We start from the raw sequence: 12649 nt of genomic DNA, 5'->3' as shown, positions 1-12649 counted from the left end.
GCAAGGAAAAAAGGGAACTCTTAAATGTTTCATGAGACTACATGGGATGAAGAATTCTGCTGAAAAACTAGAACATAACCAGGGCTTGACTAGGCTATATGTTTGTAATGTTTCGTTTTGGCCGAGAAATGGGGGTTGGAAACAAATAGTGGGGCAACTTGCCTTCTAATGAATTAAAAGCATTTTAACAAGGAAGAAAACGATACAAATTATGTTTCCTTGAAGTTTTCCTGAAGCTTTCAGGAGAGGGAAGAGGCTCAGGGTAGAGAAGAACTCAATTTTTCAATCTGGAAATTAAATTTTTAAAAAATCTGTTTCATATCAGTTATTTGCAGAAATATTTGCATTCCTGCTAGCTTTTTTACTTTAACTGGAACTCATACATTTGTAGAAGTGTTAATCTTGCCTAAATACTTTGTCTAGACTTAATTTTGAAAAAAACGCATTAAAAAGCAGAACTCCACCCTGAGTGTTCCATTGAAATGAAATTCACAATGACCAGAATCCAAAGAACTGTGAAACTAGATCAGTGAGCCTAAGAGCATTAGACTTAAGGGACTGGATCATGTTTTATGCTAAGGAAAGGCACTTCTGCCACACAAAGGAACTTTCCTGTCTCCCTCCACCTTCTGCAGCCCTCTGAGATTCCCAAAATGCAGCATATGGGGAACAAGAGAATCAGGAAGAGCACAAGGGGCGAACTGCAGATCTGTAATTGGCAGTAGCATGGGGGGGGGGGGAATTGATGAAAATCACCCCTCCTTCCACAGGTAAAAAAATTGTGTGACTTATCGATTTTTCTGAACCACAGCCTTTCATGCCACAGTACACTGCTTCTGAGAATTGCTGAAACATTTAGATATTTGATTTTCCAACAACAAAAAAAACCAGCCTTTTTTACTGGTTAGGTCCTTGCACGAGTCTTCAGCAACTGATGGGAATCTTGGGATTTGAAAACTGAAGAAGATCAATGTGGAACAGCTGGTTCCCTGCTTGCTGCAGGTATCAAATGCCTGAGCATGGCCAGTAGCATGAGCCTTTTGGCACAAGCTGAAGGGGTCATATCCTTTGGCTCGCAGCCCATGGCTTGCAACCTGTGGATTGAATGAAGTGGCCCAAAGGCGTCCTGATTGTAGTGAATTTTCTTTTTTGTTGCCGGAGTTATTTTTGTCTAATTTTTTAAAAAATAAATCACTTTTGAGTCCCTAATAGAAAGAAAAGCAGGATATAAATATATAAAACAATAAACTTCTTGGACTGTGGCCATAAAGCGCCTGGTATAGTTCCATTGTTGAAGCTAAGCCAGCTGAGCTCAGTTTGAGAGAAAGAAGTACATCAGGCATCTCCAGCCAAGAGCCAAACAGCTGTTTCATCTGGGACTGACAACCTCAGTTAAACAGAGTTGGATACAAAGGTAATAAACAAACTGATATTGTTGAATTCAGATATCATTAACACAAGTTTGTTTGTGACATGAACAAGCCTGAAATCTTTGGGCCTTTATGCTCTCTCCTTCTTCCCTTCATAGGAAGATCTGAGTTTGAAGACTTCCTCATTTAGGAAGTATTCACTCTAATCATGCTAAAACGTGATTAGAGTGAAGAGTTCCTAAATTGACTTCCTAAATTGGGGTTTGTTTCTTGGCCACAAACTGGGATTTTAAAACCAAGATTAAACTCTGGTTTAGAAATCTGGTTTGCAGGCAAGAAATGAACACCAGTTTGTTAAAGCACCTCAGTTAGGACACCACAACATAATTGTGATTAGATGTGATTCATAAAGCAGACTAGTTAATAGAGGTTTATTCATGATGTCTGAATTCTGCTATTATCTTTGAAAAAAGCACAAGGTCCCCCAAACAGGGTAATTGTTAAATGGAAAGCAAAATATTAACTCAATGGTATTTCCCAGCAACATTTTACCAAGTCAGAATGAGGGAAATTGAATGCAGCTATTATTGTAACCACCATAATCACTCTGATCTCCAACCTTGAGAAGGTGAATTTGCACTGAATGCCACAAGAGCAAAGAGGCCCTGCTGCTCACCCTTGCTTTGTTTACTTTCAATAATTAGAGACTGTGACATAGTGGCTAGAGAGCTGGACTAAGACTGGGTTCAGATGCAGGTTCAAATCCTGACTCTAACACAAATGACCCTGGGTGACCATTCTCTCGGCTTTAAGCTACCGCATACAGTAGAGAACCATGTCCCATTGCCCTGAGCTCTTTGGAAGAAGGGTGGGATAAAATGAAATTAATATTATACTGTGACAAATCTGCTGTTTTGTTTAGAGTTTGGTTAGGTTTGGATGGCAGTTTATCAAATATACAAAAATAAGCAAGAAAGAATACAGGGAAAAAGAGGTGTCTGTCAGGCTTTTCACCACAGCCCTAACAACTAGCAAGTCGTTCTTTTTGGAAAATGAAAGCTTACGTTACAAGGATTCTGAAAATGCCAGTAGAACATCTGCTAAGTTTACAGTTCATAATGTGATCATCACCATTATATTTCTAGATATTCCTGGATATATTTAAGCCTCAGTGAAACTACGGAGCCCACGAGTGGCAAGTGAAACTCAGAGAGAAGATAGAGTTGCATGTTTAGTGACTATACTATGTCGTATGTCTCAAGTGGCAGTAAGTTTTGCCGGAAAGTTGCCCAGCAAAACACATGGAGCCTTTTACTGCATATTTGTTTGACAGATGTTGTATATGATGGCCTTGGAAATCAAGAAAACCAACAATGCAGCATGTATGCATTAAACATAGTTACACAAAAAGCTTTGTTACCCAGCACTTGATTATCCAGAATGCTCAGTTATCCTGCATCGCCCAGAGGGCAATCTCCTCCCTCTCAGCCACCATATCTCCGTGACCTTGGGTGTCTGTGTGCCACATTCTCGCCTCTCCAGCTGACCAGACTGATGCCTCTGGCTGTTGCTGAGCTTCTGACAGCTGGCGCTGCCTGATGACATCACCCTCAGGTGCCTCCTTCCCCCTCCGCTTGCCTCGAGCTGTTGGAAGCCAATCTACTGGAGGGCTCCTGGGCAGCTGGCTATGTAGTACAGTGCCACAGCTTTAAAGGAGAAAGAGAAGCATCTAGCTAGGTGTGTGGGCTGTTGCCAGGGTGTTCCCAGTAGGGTAGGGTTTAGTTGTTCTGGATTCCTCTGGGTAGGGGGTGGGGCAGAGCAATAAACTTAACTATACAGCATTCCCCATGAGTACCGGATAACAAAGCTTTTACTGACATCTGTTTTCGGACAACTGTGGTCGCATCACTTATTCTCATAAAGACTGCCAATCACCAGTCTCTCTATAGAGCTTTAGACTTGAGGAAGAAAACAAACAAACGGGGAAAAATAGAGGAATGCATGCGACGTATGAAGACATATTGTTTTGCAACATATACAAAGGAATCTCATCTGTTCTCAATGGCCAAGAGATGCAAAAGATGTAAACCAAGTCTCTTGGCATTAACGAAAGACAAGATTACCAGTAAGGCAAAACCACTTCGTTTTCCTTTCAGACAGCAGCCATTGGGTGCTACTCTATGACCATCTAGGTTTTTGTTCTTTATCCAAAAAAAATAAAGTTGTTTTATGAACAATGATAAAATATAATTTGGTATAAAAAAGCACATTGAAAGCAGTAAGATGCCATCAGCACCCTTTGTGTGTTGCATGACTCCTCCCACCAAAGTCCCAATGATATGTGCAATGAAAGTATATAGCGAGCATCAGAGAACATGGCTAGAGACAGGAGGCGAAAAATGTTAAGAGAAAAAGAGCCACATGCTTTTCCAGCATCTTTTTGTGCTTAACACTCATGTGACACTTCAAGGAATTCCAACTGTATGAAGAGTTATGAGAAATGAGACAAAGTCTGAGGCATGAGAACTCAAGGTAAGAGATGGACTATTTATCACAGCATCAGGCATCAAGAATATGACCTTGGATTTGCTGCCAAGGTTGCCACAAAATTAGCCACTTTCTTTCAACCTGACCATACATCAATGTTAAAGCAAATATCCCTTTACAGTCCCTGCATTTCCTCCCTCTGAAATTAATACACTCTATTATTTATAATATGAACAAAACCCTAACGCTTTAAAAATCTGCCCTTAACAAATGTCTAAGAATACATAACTTTAAAATGATGTAATGTACAATTTCACATTATTTTTAAGGCATGAACAATGGTATATGGATGCAAAGAGCTTCCAAAAAAGCACTATGTCTTTTTTTTCTTCTTTGATATGGCCAGTCCAAGCACATCACATCAAGGAACTAACCTGAAGCTATACATGAAAGAGTCTTGTGATTCAAGACTTCATAACAAGATGAACATTCTAGGCAAGTTAGTTAAATAAAAATATCTGTTTTTCTTTTGGAACGCTCCATGTCTATTGTAAGCACCAGATACTCTTCAGAGCAACTTTGGCTAACTTGTACACGCTTCTCCTGTGCTGCATTTTCCGTATTTGAATCTTTAAAGGGTGTGTTTGTTTTCTGTTTTCTTTTCGTAAATGAAATGACTGCTGCAGAAATGCTCAGGGTCTGGGCTAATGCACTTTTCGATGTCCATTATAAAGATGAATATAAAAGCAAATGAAGGTTTTCTTGCAGACCCACAAACCACCCTTAGCTATAAGAAACATGTTGTGCATAGTTTTTTTTTGTCTTTTTTTCTTTTAAAGAGTGATATGTTACTAGATCTACATTCTCAGTTTACCAGAGGAAGAGCGTTTCTACTTTACTGAAGCCAGGATCCTTTCGGAGTTCCCAGTATGTATCATTAGAAACCCAAGCTTCTCTTTGATTGGCTTCAACCACTTTTCTGCAAAATTAAGAAAAAGAAAGGGTAGTTAGAGAAAACAAACTTCCATGGGACACAGAGCCTGCGGTGGCCCTTTTGTAAAAAGCTAAACCCCTGCCAGACAGCTGTCTGTCAGGTATCCAGACTTGTCTTCAATTGCTGTTGATTGATGGGCAGCATTTCAAAAAGAACTCTGCCCGCACAGCCCCAGCTGCTGGACAGGGGAGTTGGACAACAAGATCCACTAGCTAGGGATGCACACGTAGAATCCCGTTTCTGCATGCTGGGTTGCATGTTAATGTTCTAGCTGTGATGCTGGACTGGTCACAGAGGATAGGTCCATCATAGTGGCCACAGTCTGATGATTATCAAGAGCTTGGTGAAGCATGCATATCACTCCCATTCTGCAGTCACTCCACTGGCTTCCAATCAATTACCGGGCTCAATTCAAGGTATTGGCTATCACATATGAAGTTCTTTACAGCCTCAGTTCCTCCTATCTACTAGACCACCTCTCTCTGTATGCCTTACTATGGCAGATTTGCTCATCGGAACTACCCAGAAGAAGCATACTTACAGCAAAAGACAATATACAGTACTATAGTCCCTATGCCATTCTGGCGTCTTATTACCTATGTAGAGAAGCCCTCCTGAGTAATTCAGTTTTGCATAGTTTGTGGAAAGCCAGTAGGGTGAGAGCTTTCCTGACCTCTTCAGGCTGGCTATTCCATAAGGTAGGGGCCACCACAGTGAATGCACGTGTACGGGCAGTTGTTGATCTTGTCCATGGGCAGGATGGCACCTGCAGAAGGCCCTGTTCTGCATTGTGTGATGTATCATATCAACTTGCTTATTTTTTTGTTTTCAGTACTGTTTTGAGCTCTGTAACAGATTTCTGCTTGATTTTAAATTTCTGCAATCCTTACCCCAATGTATTGTTTATTCAATGTTTACTGAACGTCCCAGACATTGACTGTATTGACCTATACTGTGTAATCTACCAAGTCTCAGTGAGAAAGGCAGACTACAAATAGCGTAAACAAATAAAGGGAACCTCCATATTCAGAGGCAGCCAACCTCTGAATCCCGGGGCTAGGAGGCAATATCAGGAGAGGACTTCGGCCTTTATGTCCTGTTTACTGGCCCTTGAGGGCAACTGGTCAGCCCCTATGTGAAGCAGAAGGCTAGACTAGAAGAACCACTGGTCTGATTCAGCAGGATTTTACAATATTATCAATTTATGGTAAATAAAATCCATTTCTATACTGGTGCTCAAACCACATTTAAAGATATGTAAGGCAGAACTGTTTCAAGGTACAAGGTGCTAGTTGGAAAAAATAATAATCCCTTTTCCCCAGTTTGGTGTAGTGGTTAAGAGCGGCAGGACTCTAATCTGGACAACTGGGTTAGATTCCCCACTCCTCCGCTTGAAGCCAGCTGGGTGACCTTGGGTCAGTCACAGCTCTTCCAGAGCTCTCTCAGCCCCACCCACCTCACAAGGTGATTGTTGTGGGGATAATGATAACATACTTTGTAAATCACTCTGAGTGGATGTTAAGCTGTCCTGAAGGGACAACTCAAATGTTGCTGTTATTTGTTTCCTTTTTTGCTTTGTTCCCATCTTGTGCAATAAGAAAAAGCGTACCTTTTCCACACAACACTGCACAATTTGTTTTGTTGTCTAATGTTTGAAGAAAATGATTTTACCAGTTTTTTGGTGGGTGAGGGTGGGGTAATAATTATTTTCCTAACTATATATTATAATATTATAAAATAATATAACTATATCTGTCCATCCGTCCGTCCATCCGTCCGTCTATCTATCTATCTATATTTCCTAAATATACTAGGAATAAAATAAATCTTTGTATTTTAACTTTCCAATCCATTTCTAGACAGGCAGTGTACGTTATCAGTAGGAAATAGACAAATTCCTGAATTAACATACTTAAAAAATTTTGGTACATGTTCCATATTGTTTTCTTCTAAGTAGCGCCTTCGACTTCTCTGAAGTTCTTCTATCCTTTGCTTTTCTGCTGCTGCTGCTTCTAAGTTCCCTTCTTCCAAAAACCTAAAGTAAAGGAATTGGATCTTTCAGTAGAATTCTAACATTCAAGCAGTGGGATAGCCAAACGGGCAGAGCTCTTCAAGAGCCACTGAATTCAGGCATACCCGAAAATGCACAGTAAGATAAAATTAGTAATAATAATAGGGATTTCACACACTTATAGAAACCTCAGGGGAAAAACAGAAGAGACACTGGCAGATCCATGACCAGATCTTCTGAGTATATTTTTAAACTCAATTGCAACCATGGGGGGAAGGATGGTTATCCCTTTCACACATACCCTTCCCGTATTTTGCAAACAAAAATTGGGGCCCTTGAGCTGTTGTAGCCCTCTAAAGGAAAAAAAAGACATGTGCCTATCTTTTTCTCCCTGAAGGGTGTGGGGGCCACAGTTTCAATTAGCAAAACTGTATGGGGATGGAAAAGTTAAATCCATTCTATTCTCCCTGTCTGACCTCAATCTGAACCAGGGCCACGGCAATCGGCAATTTGCCTTTAAAAGTCAGAGATCTATGATCTCCATAACATCTAGTTTGATCCTTAGGTGATTAACTGTGAGGTTCAGAATGATTATTTGGTGTGTTTTATTTCATTAACTACATCATTCATCTATGAGAAAGAGTGAGTTTCTTTTTAAATAAAGCAGCGTGCTTTCTGTTCTTTTAGTTCACACGAACACATCCTGCAGTAGAACGGAGCAATGCTCCTCAGGGAGAAGAAGAAACTTCTCTTCTAAGAACATGCCACCCATCTGCAATTTTTGTTAAGTTCTTGTATCAAGAGAAAAAAAATTAATCAGAGCAGTTTTTTAGTGGATTGAAATGTTTTTTAATCAGTCGAACTGTGCAATCATCTGCTTGTTGATGGACTACCAAATAATACTCTCTACAGCCTCTGCTTCAAACCAAAACAGCAAAGTACATTGTACAGAAGGGAGCAAAATATAAATATTTAAAAATCACATAAACCACCTAGAGCCCACAAATAATAAACAATGAATATATTCTAACAATGTTTAAAATTACGGTGACAATGTCACCGTTGCCAATGATATAAGTACACCAGAATTCTACATGCAAAGCAAATGATATCAAGTCCCCAAAACAATACAGGTTGGATTACTGCAACTTGCTTTATGCGGGGCTACATTTCAGACTGACTCAAAAGTTGAAGCTGGTCCAGAATGCAATGGCGCATGTCTTTATGGGGACGCCATTTAAGGCATATATACGTCAGCTGCACCGGCTCCCAGTTGAGTTCTGGATTAGATTCAAGGTTTTGGTTTTGATATTTAAAGCCCTAACCAACTGGTGCCAACGTATCTACAGGACCATTTCTCCCAAGATCACAGGATCTTGCGTTCCTCTGATCAACATCTGCTGGTTATCCTTGGCCCAAAATATGTTTATCTGGCCTCGACCAGAGCCAGAACCTTTTCTGCCCCGGCACCAACCTGGTGGAACTCTCTTCCAGCTGAGATTCAGGCCTTGTGGGACAATGCAATTCCACAGGGCCTGTAAAACAAAGATGTTCTGACAAGCCTATGGTTGAGGTGATGGTGGTTCACCTCCTTTGGCCTCCTCTGCTTTGCTTTTGTTCTTCATGCTTAGTTTCTTGGAAGATTTGTACCTGCCTATCTGCCTCATCATCTCTAGTTACTGTATTCAGATGTGTTTATTAGGTACCATCAAATGCTTCGTTTTCTTGTTTTGCTATTTTTTTTAAAAAAATTAAAAAACTTTTTATTAAACGAAAACAATTACAACATACAAACTTAAACATGTACAACAAACAAACAATCAATTCAATACCTGGAATTTTGTTACAGAAGGAGAATCAGCACATGTCAACAAAGTTATATACATTGTGGAACTTTATAGTGTAAAACTTTTTGACATAGTTATTGTTTGAAGGATTTTTGTTTTCGGCTGAATGTTATGTTTTTCAACATATTCAAAAAACGGGAACCATTTCTCCACAAAATTAGAGCTCACCGGAAACTTCTCGGCTACATAGAGATCATTGTGTGTTTTTTCCACAATGAAATAATTCCACACTTTTTCCAACCATGCTTCAATTAAGGGAGCTGAGTTTTTCTTCCAAACCAAAGCTATCTCATTCTTTGCCACTACAAGAAGAGTTGCAATCAGTTCTCTTCTAATTTTAGGTATAGGTAAATCACCCCACTGATTCAAGAAGATAATCTTGGGGTCTAACGGGATTTTGTTTTGCTATTTTAGATTTTCTAAATCAATGTTTTTAATTGTAAATTATATTGTATTTTTACTGTATATCACTTACCAGGAAGGCAAGTTAAATTTTGAATGAATAAAATAAAATATCTGACAATGCATATAAACATTCCCATGTATCCAGATCATGTACAATTTTTTTTCCTTTTGAATAGGAATAAAATATCCAATTAAAATTAATTAAGTGAACATCTGGCATCTCCAAGGCGTCCAAGAGTGTAATATATCCCAAAAAGAAATCCACAAGAAATTCAAGCAGTAGTCATTGAATTCAAGACATAGTCATAAGAAGTAATGTCTTTTATGGTTTATTAGCAGCATAGCATTCTGAAAGAGTGCATCAGATGATTTTCAAACATTCCTGAAAGATGCCAAATTAATTTGGTGCACTGTTATATCATCGGCAAATAATGACATTGTCACCGTAATTTAAATACTGTTGGAATATATTCATTATTTATTATTTGTGGGCTCTTTTTGGTTTGTATAATTTTTACACACCTATATTTTGTACCCTTCTGTATTTTGTACTTCGCTTTTTTTTTTTTTAAAGGACCTCCTTCCTTCATTTTTTGGATTTCTACTTCAAACTAGACAGTCAATGAACAACTTCTTGCCTTTGATCTGGCCGGAATCGTGCATCTGTTTTTGGAAGAAAATCTTTGAGAGCAGGATCCAACTCATTCAACTCAATGGCAAACCTTGTAAAGCCATAATAACGCTCAGAATTGGTCGGCATGGAGCCTGTATTAACAGGTAAGATAAAAAGCAGTTAAATTAGTGAATGAAAGGTTGTGCCTCCAGAACCCGTTACATGGTCAAATAAACAACGCTCCTGCTTCACTCATGTGCTGCCAAACAGATGGAGGACAATGACAGCATCAATCACTTGTTTATAGCGGTGGATTAAGATCTGGTCGACATGTTACTTTTATCACATGAATTCCAGATAGTCATGTTCTTCTTCTACAGTCATAGTAAGCATGTCCCAAGGCACCTCAAAGGCTAACAAATTCATTGTGGCATAAGCTTTTATATACATATTCAGGTTCTACCATGGAAGCTTGCTGGCTGACCTTGGTCCAGTCAGTCCAGTCTAACTACCTCAATAGGTTATTAGTTGCATGAGGGAAAACAATGCCAGTCTGGGGAAAAGAAAGGAGATAAATAAAGAATGGGAGGGAGCACTCCCACTTGTTGTAAATGAAGCCACTATTGGTCCACCTTGCTCAGTATTACCTGCTCTGACTGGCAGTGGCTCTCCAATGTCACTGGTGGAAATCCCTCCCCTTCTGTTTCATGCAACTTGCTGCCATGTGTCAGGAACTGTGCACTAGAGGTGTAGCATGGCCTAGCAGTGTGGCCTACATTGATGGGTCATCCTTACACTGAAGCCGAGTCCAAACTTGTTCTTACCCAGTTTTTCCTCCCATTATGTAATCAGCCATTTTTGTGATGTCACAAAAACATTATCCCTTATATCACAAACGCACTCGTTTTCTTTATCATTTAATGCTGTAAACTCACCCACTGGGTTGAAGATAATGTGTTTGTAATGTCACAGTCTCTAAGCAATAGGTGTGCACTGCACCACTCCCCAACCGCTATTTACCCCCCTTTCAAAAGAGCAACTTGTTTCTCATCAGTTCAATCTGACCAACACAAAAAATATACAAAACCATTATTTTTCTCAGCAGTAGGCTAGGTCAGGAAGAAAAATGTACCTACATTTAGAGAGAAACAACATTTTATGCACTAGCGTTCTCTATTTTAAAAATGTATCTGTTCACCTGATGTATATCACATATTGACATGTTGCATTCTGCATTGCCACAGGTTCTAGGGATTACTACGAAAGCTCTGCAGCACAAAAAGTCAAATATACTGAAAAATTTATAGCCACCTGAAGTTCTGCCATCGACTAGACTTGACAATAGGAAGAAGTCGTGTAAAAGCAGGAAAAGGAGAATAAGGGATTAATAGCCAGTTTTTCTAGAGCTGTACAGGATGGGATGAATGCCTTTCACAAGTGGTTGGATCCATCCAGGTTCTTACTTGATTTCACCTAATCCCCATTTGTCCATACATCCATCATGAGCCCCAGCAGAGCCTTTCTGGTGGTCAAAACAAACCTTCTCTTCCCCTTTCCACCATATATAAACACACATGAAGCTGTCTTATGCGGCATCAGACTATCTGTCCATCATAGTCAGTAGTGCCTCTCAGACTAGCGGTGGCTCTCCAGGGTCTCAGGTGGAGGTCTTTCACATTACCTACTGCCTGATCCTTTTTAACTGGAGATGCCAGGGATTGAACTTGGGACCTTCTGCATACAAAGCAGAGGCTCTTCCATTGAGTCACAGCAGCACCCCACCCCCCGCTCCCAAAATAATAGAAAAGCTGGTTGGATCCAATCCAAGCTGTGTACTTGTTTCTTTCCCCACGAAGGGCTGAGACATATGACCTAATATGTTTTTTTGAGAGCCAGTTTGTTGTAGTGGTTAAGAGCAGCAGGACTCTAATCTGGAGAGCCAGGTTTGCTCCCCCACTCCTCCACTTGAAGCCAGCTGGGTGATCTTGGGTCAGCCATAGCTCTCTGCAGCTCTCTCAGCCCCACCCACCTCACAGGGGATAATAATAACATACTTCATAAACCTCTCTGAGTGGGTGTTAAGGCGTTCTGAAGGGCAGTATATACATCAAATGTTGTTGTTATTTACCTGGCCTCCATATACATTTTGCCGAAGGCCCAACTCCACAATACAATCCTTCATGCCACTTTCCAAAAAGGCGATGCACCACCTTCCCTTCTTGGTCCATGACAACACCCTGAACTTCATTTACATTAGAATTCCAATAATTTACCTGAAAAGATTAAAAAAACAAAGAATCTCAGCTTCTCCTTTACTGAATGATACATCACTTTATTTTAATGAGTTCAAACAAGGTCAACAAAAAGTAGGACATGAAGATTTACACCCTCTTTAACGCTCTCACAGATGGACAGTGAAGGTCAGATACTGAAAAGGGGAGGGGTCTAGATTCAACACCGTCATTACCCCTGCTGCTGACTCTGTTCAATTGGCCACATACAGCTCCCTGGAAGAGCTACACTCATGTGCATAACGAAGTCCCAGCAAGACAGACAGACAATAAATGAAATAAGAAAATGAAGAAACAATAGGAATTATACATGGTCAGCTTTTCTTTTGTGTGCAGGAAGGAACATCTGATCCAGAAGGAAAACCGTACATGGCAACCTGCTTCCACAGGCAGACCACACCTGCTAATCAGGGCAAGATGAAAAGAACCTCCATGTTCAAAAGCAGTGCACCACTGAATAGTAGTTGCGGGGGCGGGGGAGGGCAAGGGAAGGTTATTTAGTTCATGGGCCCGTGAACCCAAAATTAACATACTGGTATCAAGCAAGATAGCAACACTTCTTTATGTTTTTCTGAACGGTATATATCTATATATTATGTTTTAATGTGATAACAGATTCTGATTGGTAGAT

At 40.1% G+C, this 12649-nt stretch overlaps 1 protein-coding gene across 1 annotated transcript in view; it reads right to left on the bottom strand.

Moving 5' to 3' along the window:
- Positions 1-1483: 1483 nt before the first annotated feature.
- The window catches only part of OSBPL6 (oxysterol binding protein like 6), a 148435-nt gene continuing 137269 nt past the window's right edge, over positions 1484-12649 (bottom strand). Inside the window, exons 22-25 of the mRNA XM_054970881.1 lie at positions 11856-12000; positions 9753-9879; positions 6764-6886; positions 1484-4836 (exon numbers count right to left, since the gene is read on the bottom strand). Of these exons, the coding sequence (XP_054826856.1) occupies positions 4728-4836; positions 6764-6886; positions 9753-9879; positions 11856-12000 (504 nt within the window). The 3' untranslated portion in view covers positions 1484-4727. The remainder of the gene's footprint in view (positions 4837-6763; positions 6887-9752; positions 9880-11855; positions 12001-12649) is intronic.

Source organism: Eublepharis macularius, chromosome 2, assembly GCF_028583425.1.
Source record: "Eublepharis macularius isolate TG4126 chromosome 2, MPM_Emac_v1.0, whole genome shotgun sequence".
Taxonomy (NCBI): domain Eukaryota; kingdom Metazoa; phylum Chordata; class Lepidosauria; order Squamata; family Eublepharidae; genus Eublepharis; species Eublepharis macularius.
Note: the sequence above shows the minus strand (reverse complement) of the source record. Positions and strands in the feature narration are given on the sequence as shown.